Here is a 20852-nt window from a genome sequence, read left to right as displayed (position 1 = left end):
AGTGGGATTTGGTGGGGGTTTTGTTCTTGCTGTTGATTGGTTGGTTTTTTGTTTTTTTTTTTCCTTTTGGCAAGGGAGTATAGTTCTAAAAGTTGAAGCTGATTTCTCACCCCTAGTAAATGGAAACCCAAAAAACTGCCAGTGACTTGAATGGTCCTTTACTCATCTGGACCCAGCAAATTTTTGCTGCCTGGATCTGGACCACCTCAAATTTTCTACCTAATTCATCTTCTCACATACATGTATCTTGGCCAGTCAGCTAGCCAACCTTATCTTTCAACAACATAGTTCATAATGTATTCAAAAGCTCGTACTAGACAGTTTCCTCACCATTAGAGTACCTCCTACACATTTAAGTTTCTTTCTCTCACATGTTGATTATCTACACTCCTTGGATTCACTTTATACTGGTAAGCTACTATGATGTACAGTATTCCATCATTATTTCTAGTCAGAATATTTATTCTGGTGACAATATACCTGTGGGTAAAGGTGGCTTTTTGTTGTTATTGTTCAAGGAGCACATATGTTTAACTCCCTTGGGGCCTACTTCTTAATTGTCAAAGTGAGGAAAGTCATCATGGAATAGGAATAACTGATCGTTAGTATCATCTCTCCCATTGTATCCCTTTCTCTATATTCTTCTTTTTAACTTTCAAAAACATGTGTAATTTTATTTCTTTCAGTCGGAGATAGATAATCTTTGAATTTTATCTTAACCCTCCAGTCCCACTTTCTCACACTGCCTATATTCTGATCAGCCAGTCACCCAAGCTACTATAAAGGTCTTTTCAGGATTTATTGGTTCTCTGCTCCCTCTCCACTTTTTGTTAAGCTTTTTGTTCCCACATCTGACCAACATATATGTTATCTTCTCCAAGAAAACTGTCAAAATCACCCAAGATGGAATTAACCATTATGATCTTTCTCATTGTCACATGTTGTCATCCTGTTAGTGTCAAATTGTTTAAGCAGCTCTGCAGCAGATGAGAAGTGGGCTTTTGACTTAGATGACTTGAATTCAGGTCCCAGTTCCACCAGTTACTGAATGAAACACCTTGGGCTAGTCACTGAATCCCTTCATTTTTAACCTATCACATGAGGTAATAATAACTAGTTCAGATAGTTGTAAGAGAATCCAGTAAAACCACATGTATAAATGCAACTTGTAAATGATAAAGTTCTTTGTAAATGGTAGATTATCTTAGATTTAAAATGAAAGATGGAGCCCTTAGTAACAGTGTCCTTTACTCATACAAGGAATTTTCAAATGAGTTGATTTGATTATGAATTTCTTGCCAGATACAAAAAGGAAAAAAATCACATCTCATTTGAGACATATGCTTGTAAAATACTTGCTTTATACATATATAGCCTGAGTTGTTTGTAGCATTGCTAGATAAATTTGGCTTTCTTAAGCTTATGGCTAAAGTTATTTGTAGCTTATGGCTAAAATTATTTGTATTTATTTGTCTTTCTTAAACTTATGGCTAAAGTTGTACAAAATCACATTTATTGCTTTCACCTTAAAATTTCAAAAATAAGTGCTTTTTTATTTAGAGAATGTGCAAGGATAGTGTCATCAGTCAGTGTTTGTATTTTCAATAGCTCTGTTAAATGTCTCAATATCTCTAGATATCTTCAGTGTGTATGTCTAATAAAAAATCCATTTGTCTTAGTAGTACTTTTGTTAACACTTAGAAACAGTGCCAACCAAAATGATTATGATGTTTTTGAAAGGTGACAAGTCTTCCAAAATTGTCTCTGCTTGTGTTCTCATGGCAAAGTTAGGTTTTTGTTTTTGTTTCCTTATTTTTTTTTTCTTTTTGAGGAGGATCCATTATAGTTCTGTTCATTATAATTACATCTCATTAGTAAAGGTGCAAAGATCTAGTGACCTGAAATCACAATGGCCATTTTCAAAGTTCCCGGAATACTGATTTTCAAATTACAGTTTCACTATCCTGTCATTTTGTTATCACTTCCTTGAACAAAGCATTGATGGAGCATTTGTTTATATTTTTCTTATTATGGAATGATAGTATATATTCAGGAAAAAATATGAATATTCTTGTTACATGCAGTTCTTTAGAAGTTCATTTAAAATTAGTCTGTGAGAAATGAATATAATTGCATATTTTCCTGATTGTAAAAACTGTATGTATTTCAAAATTCTAGTACACAGAATATATGGTGAATAATTCTTTGTATAATCAATCATTATATAGCCTTGTAACCTAATACTTCATTACATAGCCTTACAATCTAAATCTAAATTGATACAGAGTACAAATTTTAATTTTGGTTCTTCTACTATGCATAGCTCTTTGGCCTTCTACTTAGTTTTTCTTTGTCTGAATTTCAAATAGTTGAGTAGCCAACAGGTGATAAACGTCCCATTAATCTTTCTGACTGTAGCTCCTGAGCATTAGAATCACTGATCAATTACAACAATTGTCTCTTAAATGAGCTTTTCACATCTGCCTCTTATTTCATTAGTTAGCTGTCTGCCCAAAGATCTGATAAAATGGAATACTAGTGCCTTTTTACAACTTGTTCTGTAGGTCTGCACATTATGGGTAGAGTTGTTAGCAGAATGGGCACAAAAGAGTATTTATCCACTCCCTACAATAAATATACATGCTAGTGTCTGGAAGACATTTGAGACTCTTTACTGAAATCACCTTAAGAAGAAAAAAATAACTGGTTCACTTTAGCTAGCTATTTAGCAACAGCTAATGTGAGATCAGGCTTCCCTGGTAGCATAGCATTTCTTATTATGCAGTGCTTTTACTGATTGTATTTGTCTTCATATAAAAAGAGAAATGAGTCTATTAGTTTAGTTAATTTTAGAAACAGTTAAAAACTTTTAAAAACATATTTTAAATTAGCAAACATTATGATTAACATACTCTCCTCCAGAGATTGTTATTAATCCTTGGTTACATCTTTCTCTATATGTTAAAAATACTATCCAATCATGACCTGCCTTCTCTTCTTATACAGCAGTCATCCTTTTAATGGAAGAAAAGTTGATGAATAATATATATAAGCAACATTTAGACTGTTTTTAAGAAGAGTATTTTCTTACCTGTAGAATGATAATAATAATAATATGTCACAAAATATAATGAGAACGAAATGAGTTATTTGTACATAAGGCACTTAACACAGTACCCAGCACATAGCACGTGATCAATGAGTTAGCCATTATTACATTGAATTCTTTTTTCTTCTGACTTCTATTCAGAGACTTTGGAAGCAGAACAATGGAATATTTTATTTTATAAGTATTGTGTAACATGTTAGTTGTATGAGAAATTCATTTTTTAATATTTCAAAATTCATTTAACCATTGACAACCTATGGGTAGTTACCTGCTTCTAAATTATTTTAATTTTGTCTTTTGGAAGAAAATTTAGATAGATCTTCAGTGGTTACTGTTCTGTGTTCCTGGAGACAATCACATTGTAAATGTCATTGGAATAAAAGGAGCTCTAACTGGCTTATAACTTTTGAAAGCTACCCATGCCTTGTTTAAATATAAGAAATGCCTTGACTGAATAAATAACCCAAGTCTGAGGTCAATTTTTATGTATTTTTCATATCTTCTTGAAATATCTGTATATTTTGAAATTAATGCTGTAAGAATATGTTAGTATTTCCATTCATTTTATTTTAGGAATTCTATTTTTAAAAAATGTTTTATAAGTTAAAACTACATAATGAATTACCTTAGAATGATGATTTCTACCACTGTTATTTCATTTTATTTTAACCTTTCTTTTTGTAGGCCTCGTTTGTATGAAGTCCAGCACGTCTGTAGTTGAGCTTGTTATGCTGCTTTGTTCTCAGGTATGAAATCTTAATCATTTGATTACATTAAACTACATGAGGATTGCTTTATGTCATTAACAGAAGAGTGGATGTAAATATATATGTATATGTTTATGTATTTTAAAATGTCTATTATCTAATAGATGAAGAAAATAAATTGAGATATGTATTTAGGTAAATGATCTTACCATGCAAATATTGATTTAATCTCCCTCCTCCCCTCCTTTTAGCTGTTTTATTATTTTCCATCTTACCTAGCCTTCTATTGTTCCTTATTTTTTAATTTCTGCAAATATATATATAATTTGTTATAGCTATTTTGATACCCTTCTTTACATCCATCTTTTTTAAATGATAGAGTAGTAATTGTAATTTTGATGTTCATAGTTAATTATATGGTTTCTTTTTCACTATTAGAGATAATGCAAACTGGAGGTTATCTTTTTAATGCAGTAGCCAGAGTATAAAACACAGCTGATCAGCGAGGGTTTTTTGATATGATTGTTGCTTTCCCTTTTTTAATGTAATTTATATATTTCAGTATAAAATCTAAAACTCTACTTATACTCTTTATCTTTAATAATCAGAATTAAAAATAGAATTATAATTTCTGGCTATTGTTTTTTTAAGCAATTAGAAGAAAATAGTATGTAACATTTTTCTGATAACCAAAATAGGGACCTAATGGTCTTTTTTATTGCCAGCTCTGCCAAGTCTCCTGGTGGTCCTGATTTTTACATAAGTATTAAATATTTTATAATATGAAAATGATAAAAGAACTTATGTATGTTTGTAATAAGTAGTTTTTACATCCTAATTTCCTCAGTAGAAAGGAAAATTTATATATACTGTTTCTAGTTACTGACCTGAGGTCTGACTAAAACCACAACTAACTTCCAAATAAACAATATGGCTTCAACCAATCCTTTAAAGCATCAACAAAAGTAAAACAACCAAAACTTACCTATTATTTTTCAGTCTTCAGGTTTACTTTCTTCAAGAATATATTCATAGGGAAATCATTAGATCCATTTTCCACTTTTCATCCAGAAATATAAATAAGGAAGATGTTAAAGGAAACAGCATCCCTGGCAGGAGTTCATCTGCCGGACATTTGAGAATTGTCACCCAAAGCCAGAGTGCTGAGTTCGAGAGACATTCTGTGAAATCTGTCTGGACCTCATAGGTTCTTGATGATGCCCTTGAAAGAAATGGTTTCATGGGGGAGAATGATGTAAAATTCCTTCTTCCTTAGCTCCTGGTTTCACTGCAGTTCAGAGAAATAAAGAAGAATGTAGCATTAGGGTCTAGTGTCTTTGATGGCCTCATCATCTAATCATAGGTTTAACATTACTCATTTGCTGGCTCCAGGAATTCCTGCCATTAAGGGCCCTAGAGATGAAACTTTGCCTCAGTTATTGATTGAAAGGAAGAGTGAGAAATTTAAGCTCTCTATGCAGTGCACTTTCTTTCAGTGTTTCAGCAAAGCTGTATTATAAACATGTCTCTCAACTTGATCTTTAGGTTGAATGTCTAAAATAATTCAGTGCGTTTTAAATATTTAAGTGGTTAATTGATTAAAAATACCTCATTTAAATGGTTTAAAAATGTCTTTATTTAAAAAAAAAATAAGCTCCAGCTGTTTCATTTTCTATTAAACTGAAAAACTTTACTTTCCACAAAATTTTAAAGAAATAGCTGATAAACAAATCAGTAATCTTCCTTTGATGCAATTCAGGTGGGAAGAATTCACTGTTCTACTTTAAAATTAGCTTATAAAAACATCTTTTGCAGATCATTCATTGTTGGACAGATATATAAAACCTTGGCTTTGAGGACACACAAAAAATGGACATGTCTTCAGAATTTTTTAAAATAATATGCCATTTTCTCCACTACTCAAATTCATGATGATTTATATCCTGTTTTCATCCATTAGCCAGACAACATAGCAGTAGCAGACTTCTGATAAAGAGAGATAAATATAGTTGCGGGTGCTGTGGAGATTGCTTAGCAAGCAGCTCTCTCCAATACTGAGATCTCTCCTTCAGGCCTTAATGCATTTCTTTGACAATGGAGCTGATCCCTATAGAATTAGCATGGTTCTGTAGGCTGTTTTTGGTGCCAAGGCAGAGGCAATCCTGAGGAATCCTTGAAACAGCGGAGTTTTGAGTTGTTTTTCTTCTGTGTTACAGTTAGCCCTTTGCAAATGTTGATATAGCTCCATGTTACTGTGATCAGCAGTTATTAGTACTAATAAAATAGCTGGAAATCTGAAGGAGTAACTATCTTGATGGACTGCATGAATAAGTTTTTCCCACAGTGGGAAACACAACAAAGATGTTATCCACACTGTGGTTTAATCAATCATTGGTTAAAATAAGTTTTCAATGCAAATAGAAGTTTCTGGTTTATTTATTTGTTTAGAATGTGTTTTTTCCATAAATTTGGATAAAACATGGAAAGAAATCATTTTGTTTGGAGAAAACAGGTAGTGAAGAACTGAAAAAGGAAAGGAAGATGCAGCATTTCTCACAGCATTTGTTTTTCTTTCATTAGATGCCTTTATTTTGATGCTTTTGATTTCGGAAATTTCATGTTAACTACACATATTATTAAGACTATCAGCTTTTCTTTCCTTTTTATCTTGAGCTCTTGAATAAACTTACTATTGCCAGTGGTTTGTGTGCAAAATATGGTCTAAATTTACATGAGATCATGTTACAAGTGTCTGAAGGTACTTGTCAAGGATAATTCAGTTCATATGGACAGTCTTTTAAACTCTAAGGGACATGCCAGTGGAATTTAGGTCTCTTGAAAAACAAATTTTAAGTTCTAAGATGCTATTGCATTATCATTATATTGCATTAATTGTCCCACAGATACTCAAAAACATTTTTTTACTGTATATGGAGTTTTATTGTTCCTATAAATCTCATGACATAAAAGTAAATTTCAAGATTTACCTATTCTTCTTTTCTTTCAATTTGTTTTTAAAATGCATTTAGTAGTATCTTTTTTAAAAAATTAGGAGTAAAATGAACTGGAGTAAAATAATATAAAGTGTCTTGAAAAGTCAGTGCTTAATCAGTGAATACAGTGTTTCCCCCAGAGTTCACAGGTCTACTATTGTCCTCTGTCAACTTTTTTAAGTTTCACAATCAGATGTGGTTGAGATGCTTTTCATTATTCTGTATATGTACCTTATTTTTCCATTACATTATTCTGAATGTATTATGTTCTTTGATGAAGAGCAGATTTAGTTTTCAAGTAAACTTTTTAAGGTACTATAATAGTTTCTAATTATTTCCAGATTTTTTTTAGGAAGTCTCCATCAGAGGTACTCCAGGAAAAATTGAGTGATGTTATCCCGTAGGATTTCTTTAAGTTTTCATAAGTAAAGCTTAGCAGATGTCACTTGCATTTTTCTGTGCCTTATCTGTCAATAAAAAATGTTTTATAAATTGAGAGACTTTTATGTAAAAAAAAAATGTCAGTATTTAAGTACTTTCTGACTTGAAACACTGATTTAGCAAATGTATGCTTAATAAATCATTTTTATTCTCATTAAAACCCCCAAAATATATAAGTAACATAAAGTAGAAGTCAGCCCTGCAAGTCTCTTTAAGATCTGTATATGAAGTTACTAACATGAATTATTTTGTGGTCTTGTTTGCCTTTATTCTTTTTTAAATACATCATATACTTAAAGAAAAAGAATTCTAGTGACTTCACTGATGTGATCAAGGCCATAACCCAGGACTTCTAAACACAGCACTTACAAAGGAACCACAACTAAAGAATAATCTTCCTGTTTTTAAATGATTTAGCCTTTAAACTTTTAATTTTTTTTTTATTTTTTCTCCAATTTGATACAGTTTAATCAGATGGTACAGAGGAAAAGACAAACTTTTCTTCTTCTAAGTATAATGAACCTAAGACTGAGGTGCAAAGACATAGATAAGATGAATATAGAGGCCTACTAAAGAATATTTCTTCATAAGTACTCAATATTTAAAGAGTTTTTGTTGTTTAAAGTAAGATGATAAATTTAAGAAAAATATACATGAAGTACATTTTTTCAAGCATCTTTGAAAATATGAAATCTTGATAATTATCATGGTGAAATTATGTCACGTTGAATTATTTAGTTACAACTTTTTCTATTTTAGCTCTGTAATCTTTATTAAAGACCTATTGATATATTTTTCTATTTCTTAGAATCTAGTGTTCTCCATGAAACTTGCCTGTTAGTCTAGCTGAATTTGAAATAAAGGAAGAATAAAAAATAGTGGCTTGATATTTTAAATTGAATATCATCAAGCAATAACTATATGTGGTACAGAAAATTGATCCTTTGAACTATAAAAATAAGATTTTCCTGAAAGGCTTTAATAAGATGGACTAAAGACATACCTCTTGAAGTTAATAGACTTTCTACACAGCCTAAACAGGCAAGGAGATTCAGTCTGAACAAAGGTCTGGAGAGAAATGAAATGAACCTGTTATGTGCTCAGACCAGTGACCAGCTTCATTTTGGAGTGCATCAGAAATTAAGTAGGAGACATGTATTTATTTGTAATACAGGTAGTTACCCATTTCCACATAGTGCATCTCAAAAGGGTAATTTCTCATATAAAAGATTATAGTATATTAATAGCCTAGAGTTGAGATTGATAAGAAACATCTCACTTGTAAATAGTTTCAGTAGTCCGTGTTGTTTCCTGTTACTATTTCTGCCTGTGTTTTTTAAAGGAATAAAGCCACTGTTTTAGTCCTGAATATCTAAGAAATCCCTACCATTTTCTCAGGACAATGCCTAACCTAACCCCAGCTTTTATCTGTGGTATAATTTCAATCTGAAAGTTAAAGGAGCAAATCAGGCATTTAAAGATTTTTGGAATTAATATGGTTGTATAATCTTTATTGCCAGAAACTTTGTAATATATCCTAAGTATAAATAAAAGTTAAACAGGAAATTGAAAATGTTGTAAAGTATATAGAGCATTCTAAATATGGGTCATATAATCACTTTCAATTATTAGAAAATAGGGAGAAAATTATACAATGAAATGTATACATTCTAAAGTAAACAGCTTTTAGTAAGTATTACTACTAAAGTGTTACCAAGTATTTGTAATCAGAAAATGTGTATTTAATGTGTCTTAGGGAGAATGCTATTGAACAATCACAGCAATAATTGTCTACCCAATTATTTACACCATCTTCTATGAAAATTTAATCAAAGAGTTAAAGAGCATGGAATTCAAATTACTTTTGATCACTTCCATGAGGTCTTAATGGACATGATTTTGAGCAAACTCCAGGAGATAGTTAAGGTCAGGGAAGCCTGGTGTGCTGCAGTCCATGGGGTCACAAAGAGTCGGACACAATTTAGGAACTGAACCACAACAGCAGTAGCATGGGGTCTTTTATTGCTGATTTCTTTTATTTCAACTCTGGAGAAATTGGCAGGTGTATTTTGAGTTGATCACTTTTCTGTTATAAAATATTTTTAAGCTACCTTAATGTGTATGATACTTCTACATGATATAGCACTTCAATCCTTGATAATGATTAATTCACACCCAACCTGAATTATAAACACAAAAGGAAAATGATGGCTAAACTTAAGTGCTGAGCTCATCTGTGTGAAAACGATACTAATATAAGAGAAACAACAGTTATTTTCTCATGTATGAATTCTCATCAATTTTTGCCGAAATTGGGACAAAAAGAAATTGGTAAGCCTTGGCCTCCTGAAGGATAGTCTTTAAGAGTGCTACAGTGTCTGTGACACAGGAGAAGGAATATAGTACATTCTGAGGTACACAGATTTCCCTGGATACTGGTAGACCACTTCCCTGAACTAAAACTCCTTTCCACACTTGGCTACAATGTCCACCCCTTTCCTGTCTTGCCTGTTACTTTGGTTTGTTTGTTTTCTTCTTATTTTAATTTTTCTGTATTTATATTATATAAATTCTTCAGGGGCATTACAACAACTTTGAAAAATAGTGGAAATAGCGGTATATAGTTCATTGTCCTTCCATTTTGTATATTCTCTTGCTCTTTGGTGGATTTTTTCCATTTAATCCTATGTACTTCAACATACTTTATTTTATAATAAGTTATATAAAATATTTTATAATAGGTAATTTTATTTGTCCTCTTTTTCTTCCCTTGCACATTTATTCATGATCATTTTTTAAGTGGTTTTGTTGTTGTTGTTTAAATAATTATAGACTCATAGGAAGTTGCAAAAAACAGTACACAGAATCCAATGCACCCCTTCCCCAGCCTTCTTTAATAACACCATCTTATATAAATGTAATACAGTGTCAATAGAAGGAAATCAATATTGGCATAATACTTTTAACTAGATTACAGACATTTTTCAGCTTTCACTGTCCTTTGCATGCATTCATTTGTGTGTGTGCTATTTCATTCCTATCAGTGCTATTTTATTCCTTATATTGATGTAGCCACCATCACTATCAAAATATAAAATACAGAATTATTACTATTACTTCATATCTTCCCGGTTATTTCAAATTCTTTTCTTTCATGAAACTTTTCAGGTTTATTGTTATATAATTTTAATCAATCCATCCTTCCCTTTTACATTTGAAATACATATATCTAGACAGGAAATATAGGTCCCTGTTTACATGTTTTAATTAGATGCTCTTACAGGTGATAAAGGCATGATATTCTTTATCTATTACATTGGAGTTTCCTTTAGAGTAAGCATCATGCCAACCATTCCTCATTATTGGAAGCATTTCATTCAGCCAATGGAGAAAATAAATTTTGTATAGTTTCATCAGTATATTTATTTCACATTAATTGAGATCCCTTTGAATTGTAGAATTTTTTTAAACTATGCAAAAAGAAAGACTAAACTTAAAGATGACAAAGCCTTAGAGTCTTTCAAGTTGCATTATGAATGTTATTAATTTTAATTATGCTATACATTTATACCATAAAAAAATCATTTTATTTTTATGTTGCCAGTGATGTTTTTTGTTTCGCTCTTCACCATGCCATCCCCACCTTGCAGTGTCCAGCACTTAGTATAGATATTTATTAATTAATTACAGAATTAATTCTTTGAATATTGTGAATAATGCTGCTATTAGCATAGACCTACAAGTTATCTGAGTCTCTGTTGTCACTTCTTTTAGGCTTATACCTTTAGGTATAAGGTGTATGATTGAATAGAATTGTTGAGTCATTTGGTAATTCTGTGTTTAATTTTTTGAGGAATTGCTAGTTTTCCACAAAGTCTGCATCATTTTATATTTCTATGAGGAATAAACCAGGGTTCCAATTTCCCCATGTCCTCTCTAACACTTATTATTTTCTCTCCTCCCTCTTTATTTTTTGTTTGTTTACTTGTTTTTGAAATTATAGCCCTTCCTGATGAGTATGAAGTAGTGTCTCATTGTGATTTTTATTTATGTTTTCTTGATAACTAGTGATGTTGACATCTTTCATATGCCTATTCAAATCCTTTCTCATTTTTAACTGATTTTTTTGTTGTTGAGTTGAAAGTGTTATTCTGGACTTTAAATCCTTATCAAGTATATGATTTGCAAAGATGTTCTCTGATTCTGTAGGTTATTTATTTTCTTTCTCTTGATAGTGTCCTTTGATGCACAAAAGTTCTAATTTAATGATGTCCAGTTTATCAACTTTTGTTATTGTTACCTATGCTTTTGATATCATGTTTTTGAATCTATGGCCAAGTTCAAGCTTGTGGGGATTTCCTCCTTTATTCTCTGCTAATAGTTTTGTTAGTTTAGGGCCTAAATTTAGATCTTTGATTCATTTTGAGTTACTTTTTATATCCGGTATGTATAGGGATCCAAATTTATCCCTTTACAAATGAATATCTATTTTTCCTAGCATCATTTGCTAAAGAAACTATCCTTTTCCCATCAAAAGATCTTGGTACTCGGGTTGAAAATCAGTTGAGCATAGACGCCCATGATGATTTTTAATGCAAAAGTAGTCCTCAAAAATTAAGCACAATTTAAAAATAAGTATTAGAGGTTTGAATAAAATTTCCTATTATCTCATATTTTCACTGCCCAGGAGTAGTAAAAAATTATCGTTTAATACAGATCCTTTCAAATTATATTTCTACACATAAATGCAAAATTGTTACTAGTATAAGCAAAAATTCCTGTTGTAACAGCAATAGCTTACAAATTACTTTTCCCAGTTGATAATCTAGAGTAGTGCTATCCAATCAAAATATGATGTGAGCCACATATGACTTTAAATTTTCTAAAACTATATTTTAAAAAGTGAAAAAGCAGTTCAGTTCAGTTCAGTTCCGTCGCTTAGTCGTGTCCGACTCTTTGCGACCCCATGAATCGCAGCACGCCAGGCCTCCCTGTCCTTCACCAACTCTCGCAGTCTACCCAAACCCATGTCCATCGAGTCGGTGATGCCATCCAGCCATCTCATCCTCTGTCGTCCCCTTCTCCTCCTGCCTCAAATCCTTCCCAGCATCAGGGTCTTTTCCAATGAGTCAGCTCTTTGCATGAGGTGGCCAAAGTATTGGAGTTTCAGCTTCAACATCAGTCCTTCCAATGAACACCCAGGACTGATCTCCTTTAGGATGGACTGGTTGGATCTTCTTGCAGTCCAGAGGACTCTCAAGAGTCTTCTCCAGCACCGCAGTTCAAAAGCATCAATTCTTCGGCGCTCAGCTTTCTTCACCGTCCAACTCTCATATCCATATATGACTACTGGAAAAACCAGACGGACCTTTGTTGGCAAAGTAATGTCTCTTCTTTTAAATATGCTATCTAGGTTGGTCATAACCTTCCTTCCAAGAAGTAAGCATCTTTTAATTTCATTGCTGCAATCACCATCTGCAGTGATTTTGGAGCCCCCAAAAATAAAATGTGACACTGTTTCCCCATCTATTTCCCATGAAGTGATGGGACCAGATGCCATGATCTTAGTTTTCTGAATGTTGAGCTTTAAGCCAACTTTTTTACTCTACTCTTTCACTTTCATCAAGAGGCTCTTTAGTTCTTCACTTTCTGGGGACTGGAATGCAAAAGTAGGAAGTCAAGAAACACCTGGCGTAGCAGGCAAATTTGGCCTTGGAGTACAGAATGAAGCAGGGCAAAGGCTAATGGAGTTTTGCCAAGAAAACGTACTGGTCGTAGCAAACACCCTCTTCCAACAACACAAGAGAAGACTCTACACATGGACTTCACCAGATGGCCAACACCGAAATCAGATTGATTATATTCTTTGCAGCCAAAGATGGAGAATCTCTATGCAGTCAGCGAAAACAAGACCAGGAGTGGACTGTGGCTCAGATCATGATCTCCTTATTGCCAAATTCAGACTTAAATTGAAGAAAGTAAGGAAAACCACTAGACCATTCAGGTATGACCTAAATCAAATCCCTTATGATTATACAGTGGAAGTGAGAAATAGATTTAAGGGACTAGATCTGATAGACAGAGTGCCTGATGAACTATGGACAAAGGTTCGTGACATTGTACAGGAGACAGGGATCAAGACCATCCCCATGGAAAAGAAATGCAAAAAAGCAAAATGGCTGTCCGAGGAGGCCTTACAAATAGCTGTGAAAAGAAGAGAAGTGAAAAGCAAAGGAGAAAAGGAAAAATATTCCCATCTGAATGCAGAGTTCCAAAGAATAGCAAGGAGAGATAAGAAAGCCTTCCTCAGCGATCAGTGCAAAGAAATAGAGGAAAACAACAGAATGGGAAAGACTAGAGATCTCTTCAAGAAAGTTAGATACACCAAGGGAATATTTCATGCAAAGATGGGCTCAATAAAGGACAGAAATGGTATGGACCTAACAGAAGCAGAAGATATTAAAAAGAGGTGGCAAGAAAAAGAAGTAGGTGAGATTAATTTTAATAGTGTATTTCATGTAACCTAAATATAATTTCAGCATGCATGTAGTCAGTATAAAAGTATTTAAAATGAGGTATTTTACATTCCATTTTTGCTTAGCCTTTCAAATCAGGCATATGTTTAATGCTTAGAACGTTTATCAGGTCACACTAACCACATTTCAGGTGCTTATAATAGCTGCATTTGATATAGACTCTGTATTGGTCGGTACAGCTCTTTCTTCATATATAGACATCTATGCTTTTTTTAATGCTAATGTAGTCTAAAAATAGAACTAGGTATTCCAGAAGTCCAGAATATTGTAGGTCTTCAAGCAAAGATCGGCTAGTTGTGTCAAAGATTCTTGCCCTGGGTATCAAGGACAGACAATACATAAGTTTCTGTGCAACACTAAAATTCTAATGGCTTATCCACCTATAATTGCATTGTTATTCATGAATAAATATAAAATATTCTACTGTAATTGTACATAACTCTGCTTCATGGTAATAAAGCACAAACAGGGTTTTAACATTCCAGATTTAACACTAGAACTTCTTTCTGTTTTTAAATGATAGCATAGATAAATGGCTATGGGGTATTTTGAGGTATAATTTGTATATAATTAAGTTATATATGTATATATATAAATGGGGTAATTTATTATTTTGCCAAGGTGTGAATTGGGATCGTGTGTGCTACATGTTTGCTATATGGGAGTGAATAAGCCAAGCAGACAATGAAGCATCAACAGCGCAATCCTGAATGGTTACTTCCCTATTTATTGTTGAAAATAAGGAAATTTTGACAATGGTTTCTTACTTTTGTATAATATAGAAGGTAGCCACAAAGTATTAGTACATAAAAGGTCTCAGAAAATACATCTTGAGAAACATTAAATGTCTATTTTATCTTTGGTTTATCTGTGAACATATTTGACAAGGTAAACTTTCATCGTAGTTCAATATAATAATACCCAGCACTTTTATGATAGTTCTGTACAGTCTAGAGCTCTTAATTCTAAAGGTATAATTTCTCTTATATTCATATTTTAATGTATCTTATTTTTTCTCTTTTTTCTGGCCAAGTATCTCAAGTTATAAAGTTTTCATGATCACTCTGCTGATACACCTATTCTTAGCTCTAGAAAAACATAACATTCAAAGATGATCATCCAGTGGTATGAACAGTATTATATAATTTAAGATAAAATAGTATGTCAGTCAAGACTTCGCTCTTAAGTATCCTGTTAAATGTAAATTATCTTTTTTATCATAAATCATTGATATTAGAGAAAGACATTCCTTGTTATTTCATTGACTATAGAGCAGTACGATTTTGTTTTATTGGTTTTAAGTTTAAAAGTTCTTTTTCCTCAAAACTACATTCTAAAACCCTATTCTAGCTTTTACTCTTTTCCTACCTATGTAAATCTTAAATTATGAAGCATTTTCTTATTTAATGAAATTGACATTTCCTTTACTTCTTCTTATCATTTCTGGTAGCAGGTAGTAAAGAAAGTATCCTCTCAAGTTTAGCTGAATATAAATTTGCTTGTATGTTGTATATGTTCATAGATATAGAAAATGCTGTTTAAAAATATATATTGTAAACCAAACTAGATTATTTTTCATTATGAATACAAACATAAGTATGTATGTATATATATATATATTCATAAGATTATTTATTATAAAAAGTTGTATTAATTTTACTACACAATTCAGCAATCTACTGAGATCCTACATAACCTCATTATATTTATCTTTGTACCATACACCAGCTCTTCTTTTAGTGATCAGCTAGATATATTTCCATGTTGCCTAATGATTTTTCTATTATTGACCTTCATATCAATAATCTCTTTGTAATAATCATTGATTATTCATTTCTTACTTTCAGTTTTTCCTACAATTCTTTCTGTAAACTGTTCATAAAAATAAGCAACAAAAATTTTTTAAAAAATCTATACTTTGAGTACTTGCTTATTTTTCCATTAATTTTTATTGCTTACATTGAAAACATTACTCATCTCTTTTTTTCTCTCTGCATAGTATTTTTTTTTACTTCACTCCTTGTACTTAACAATTTTTCTTATTGAACAGAATTTATAAGCATGCCAGTTATAATGAACATTTGTTATAAAGTTGTTTTGAGGAACATACCTATTTCTTTTATTGGCAATTAATAATAAATAGGCATTAAAGATATAGGAAGTAAAAACTGATTCTGGAGTTCCAAAAGTCAAGATCTCAGTTTAACCTCCCATTTTTACCTTGATATATTTCCCTTATTTTCAAATAATTTGAAATGAATTAAGTCTCTAAGGACATTAACTTGGTTAACTTAATTATATACAAAACAAAAGGCAATGGAAAATGTGAACTGAATTGATTCAGAGGAGAAAACACTGGTGGGGGAAAAATTATGTGCAGGGTCCGATATTTCTACTGTGTTATCTAACCACCATAAAGTGATTGTGAAGAGAACATGGGGATTTCATTGTCATCCTTCTGGAACCTATTTGTCTTCAAAGTGTTTAGTTTCAAAGGATCCTTAACTTGATATCCAAATCTCTGAAAAAGTCCTTCATCTTGAGGAAATGTTATGCATCCATGTAGAAGAGTTAAAAAATTGTGACAAACCTGTCTATACTTGACAGCTCTCAACAAGCGTTCAAACCCAGTTTAGTATGTTTCCCCATGAGGATAAAAATTTGATGCCTACGTTTAATTTATACCTTTTCTAATGGCTGCTCATTTTCTTCAGTAGTGGAACAGGTGAGTGAGTGTATGTTTTCTCAAATGGCAGAAGACTTTGGAATGATTTGTAGCTAAGATTTTTGAGTATACTTTTTTCCTATTATTGCCAAGAAATTGACTTTGTTGAGATGACAATGAATTATTATTATTATCCTTTTGTATACATTTTCATGTATTCATTTACTTTGTTTTGGGACAGTGATTAAAGTGTCCTTTCCTTGCCCAGCTATATCCTATTTCTTAACTCTCAGTGTACTTTATATGTTGTATAATTTTCTTGTCACAAAGCTTTTGATATCTCCCCTTTCGGTATTTTACTTAATTTTTATTTTTTAATTTTGGCCGTACCAGGTGGCATGTGGGATCTTTGTTCCCTGACCAGGGATCGAACCCCCTTACCCTATATTGAAAGCATGGAGTATTAACCATGGGACTGCCAGGGAGGTCCTCCCTAATAATTCTTTTGAAACTTCTAGAATCAGTTACACAGTAATATGCATTTAAGAAATATGTTTTGAAATGCAGGAACAAATGCGTATCAGTGTAAAGGAATAGAATCACTATAACCCCATTCATTACTCATTTTTTTACGTGTTCATTATAAGGTAACACTTTCAGTCTTACACAAATACCATATTATGGGAATGAAATACTGTCTGAGAGCTGAAAAGGGCTATAGTAATAAGGGATGTGGGCACTTCAATGATTATGATGTAATTATGCAATAATATACTACTTTACAAATAAGTAGAAGGAATTTAAATAATTGAACAATTTGAAAGGAAATATACACATCACTTTATAATAACTAAATCACTCCATGCTGATGAGTTAGGAACTTTGAGGTTTGTGAGTGTGCAGTCTTGTTGAGAGGGAGGAATGACTTCAGTCAGTAGTTCTCAGCACTGAATTCACGTCACAATCAATTGGGAAGCTTTAAAATGTAATAACACTGATGCCTGGGCCCTGTCTTCAGAGACTATTCTGATATGACTGGTGCTTTTTAGCAACATTCCTGTTGATTTTTTGTTTGTTTGTTTGTTCAGTCAGAATTGAGAACTCACAGGTTTGTGATACCATAGATTTTAGAGAAATAAATTCAACAACAGAAATACATTGAGTATGTATACTATGCCAGTCACTTGCTACTTACTACATATGCATAGTTGGATAAAATAAGATCTTTCTTTTTATAAATGAGTTTATGATCTAGAGGGGACACATATGTGTGAGATATCACTACAAATTATAAATAATTATATTTCAGAGGGAATGTTCCATGAGTAATAAAAGTGATATTAAGTGTTGAGAAAATAATGATGTAGGCTTGATCCATTTCTCATTTCCAAAGTTTTAAAATTATTATTTCTTTACACATTTTAATATTTGCTTTGCCAGCATAAATTCTTGTTATACTGTTGCCCTTTTTCATAGGAGTAAAATCTAAAGACTCATTTACAGAGCAGGAGAATATGCTGTTTGTTACAGTTTTCCTATGGGTTACTTTTTACTTCACATTTCATTTTTTTTCTTTACACTTAACGCATTCTTTTTTACCACCAAATACTGTATACCATATTTTGCCAACAATTCAAGGAGTTTAGAGTTTTCAACTAAAGATGCCCTCAAATTTGATTATTTGGGTGGCTCAGCTGGTAAAGAATCCACCTGCAATGCGGGAGACCTGGGTTCGATCCCTGGGTCAGAAAGATCCATCCCCTGAAGAAGGGAAAGGCGACTCACTCCAGTATTCTGGCCTGGAGAATTCCATGGACTGTACAGTTCATGGGCTTGCAAAGAGTCAGACACGACTAAGCAACTTTGACTTCACTACTAGCACAACTGTCATTTCAGAAATCATTAAACAAGCTTAAAACCTGCATTCAAGGGACTTCCCTGGTGGTCCAGTGGCTAAGACTCCACACTCCCAATGCAGGGGGCTGGGTTTGATCCCTGGTCAGGGAACGAGGTCCCACATGCTGCAACTAAATATCTCACATGCTACAACTAAAGACCCGTATGCTGCATCAAAGATAGAAGATCCTCCGTGCCGCAGCTAAGATCCAGTACAGCCAGATAAATTTAAAAACAAACAAACAAACCATATTCAATCTTGACATTTTCTGAGAGAATATACTTTATTTTGTGAGGAATATCTTGTTTTTCCTTTTTCTCTCTCTCATTTACCGTTTTTTAAAGTGAAGAAATATCCTGTGTTTTCCACATTCCCTTATGAGATCTATTTAAAATTCACCATAACAATAGAGATTAAAACAAATGTCTCATGCAAAATTCCAGAAAACAGTTATTAAACTCTTAAAAACTTATGTTTAAAATATCTAGTTTTATTGTTACTTTTACGGCTTAAGTTGTGACTTCTCTAAGCTTTCTATTGAAGCAGCACACTGGGGTGCAGTGGATAAAGGGGTGATACAAGCTGTAACCCATGCAATCCACAGTAACAGGAGTATTCTATGCTCTTATGCTTTAAAATTCATATTTACTGTGTTTTCTTATATTACTTACAATTTTAAATTAAATTATATGGCTTTGTTTTTTCCTCTCAGACATCAGATAAATGAATATGTATGTCCTGGACTTAGTATGTCTCCTGGCTGGGACTTTGATGTCATACTGCAATTTGAAAAATAAAAAAAAAATTAAACTCACTTTCTTAAGGAAAGACAACTAGTAACTTTTTTTAGCCTTATAAATATTAATCAATGTAGTTAAAAGAAATTGACTTAATAAATTGAAATTGTCCAAATTGATTATTGTAGTTGATGCGAAATTTTGAAAATCTTCACACTAGGTGAATTCTTCTTTGGTCCTTACTTAAGACAAGGCCTGGAAGACTACTCTTGTACCCCAAGCTATATAACGTTAAAGTGTAACCAGTAGGTTTCTGTGGTAGAAAAGAAAATATTCATGTTTGGCAAGCAAATAACTACTAGAACTAGAAGAAAGATATTGGGAAATGTATATGTATAATGTTTTATACATAATAATATAAATTTTATATGTAAGGTCTTTTTTCTATACTTTCCATCCAACATCACTAAACTTCAGAATTGAACTCTTGTTGCCTTAATGCTGTATATAGTCATTGTGCAGTTTGCATCTTCTATTTCTTCTGTTTCTGTGGTTACCACAGATGAATAAAGTATGGTTCTTCCTTCAACAAGACAATATCTAAAATCTAATCATATAATATGCATATAAACATACAAAAGTGAAGTTGCAGAGACATATGGAAAGTACTATTATGTTATCAAGTTTTAAACTGTGTATTAGAAAATTGGCATTTTAGCTTTTGTCATCTTAAAATCCTATGTCACATAGTTTTGATATCTACTCATGTCTGAGAAAGGATGGCCAGGACAGTTAGAGGTGGCAGAAGAACAAGATAGACTAAACCCATAATTTTTTTTTTTTGCTTGGACTCAGAGAACATCAAATAGTTTCCCTTACTATGGATGGAAAAAAAGAGAGAGAAATATAGACCCTTTTTTTGTGTGTTCTCTCTTTAGAACCAGCTATGTAACTGGAGCCAGCTCCAGAGATAGAGGTAGTTCCATCATTAACTGTCAAACAAACTCCATCAGTGGCTACACATCTATAGCAAATATTAGAACCAGTCCCAGCAGCACCTCTGAGCTAGAGCCAGTGCCTACACTAGCAGGGATAAAGGTAGGTCCGTCTGTAGATCTAGAGCCAACTAGCTTACCAGCTCCTTTTTAACGCCAGCTCTGGCTTCAGCTCTAGAGGTGACATCAGCACCAGATCTAGAGTCGTCTAGAATTATTTCTCTCAGCAGTTCTCACACCAGGCCTGGCACCATTGCCAGAATTAGAGTCAGTCCAAGAACCGGAGCCAATTTACAACCAGTTCTAGCACTACTGTCTGAACTAGAGTTAGTTTGGCACCAAATCCAGAGAGAGAACTAGAGTCAACAGCACACCTAGTGCCAACTTCAGCACTGTATCCAGCACCAGCACCAGAGATGGAGACTCTCCACAGCTAGAGCCAGCTCAGGCTCCAGCTCCTGGGCCCATTCTTCAGCCTGAGTTGGCACCAGTTCTCAGGACATCCTCTGGCTCTGGTGCGACTCCACCACCAGAGCTTCCCTTACCCTCCTCTGGAATGGCATCTTTTTATATTTTTGTAGTTTCACTTTTGTGTTTCATATATTTTGTGGTTTGCTATATTTTAATTTTTCAGTTCACATACAATAATATTTTTAACTTAATTACTGTTAAAAAATGCTATTAGTGATTAAAGGGTCTTGTATTTTTCAGTTTTCTGTATGTCCATGGTTGTTTTCTAATATTTTGCAGCTGTCCTTAAATTTTGCTAGAT

General features: G+C 32.8%; 1 protein-coding gene across 6 annotated transcripts in view; it reads left to right on the top strand.

Moving 5' to 3' along the window:
* Positions 1-20852, top strand: part of NBEA (neurobeachin) — a 650396-nt gene that overhangs the window by 287488 nt on the left and 342056 nt on the right. For all 6 annotated transcript variants that reach the window (XM_081551831.1, XM_081551834.1, XM_081551833.1 and 3 more), the window contains one exon: positions 3794-3855. In XM_081551831.1, coding sequence (XP_081407957.1) covers positions 3794-3855 — 62 coding nt within the window. The remainder of the gene's footprint in view (positions 1-3793; positions 3856-20852) is intronic.

The sequence above is a fragment of the Giraffa tippelskirchi genome, chromosome 12 (assembly GCF_054371585.1).
Source record: "Giraffa tippelskirchi isolate mGirTip1 chromosome 12, T2T-mGirTip1v1.2.pri, whole genome shotgun sequence".
Lineage (NCBI taxonomy): Eukaryota > Metazoa > Chordata > Mammalia > Artiodactyla > Giraffidae > Giraffa > Giraffa tippelskirchi.
This window is presented reverse-complemented; position numbering and strand designations above follow the sequence as displayed.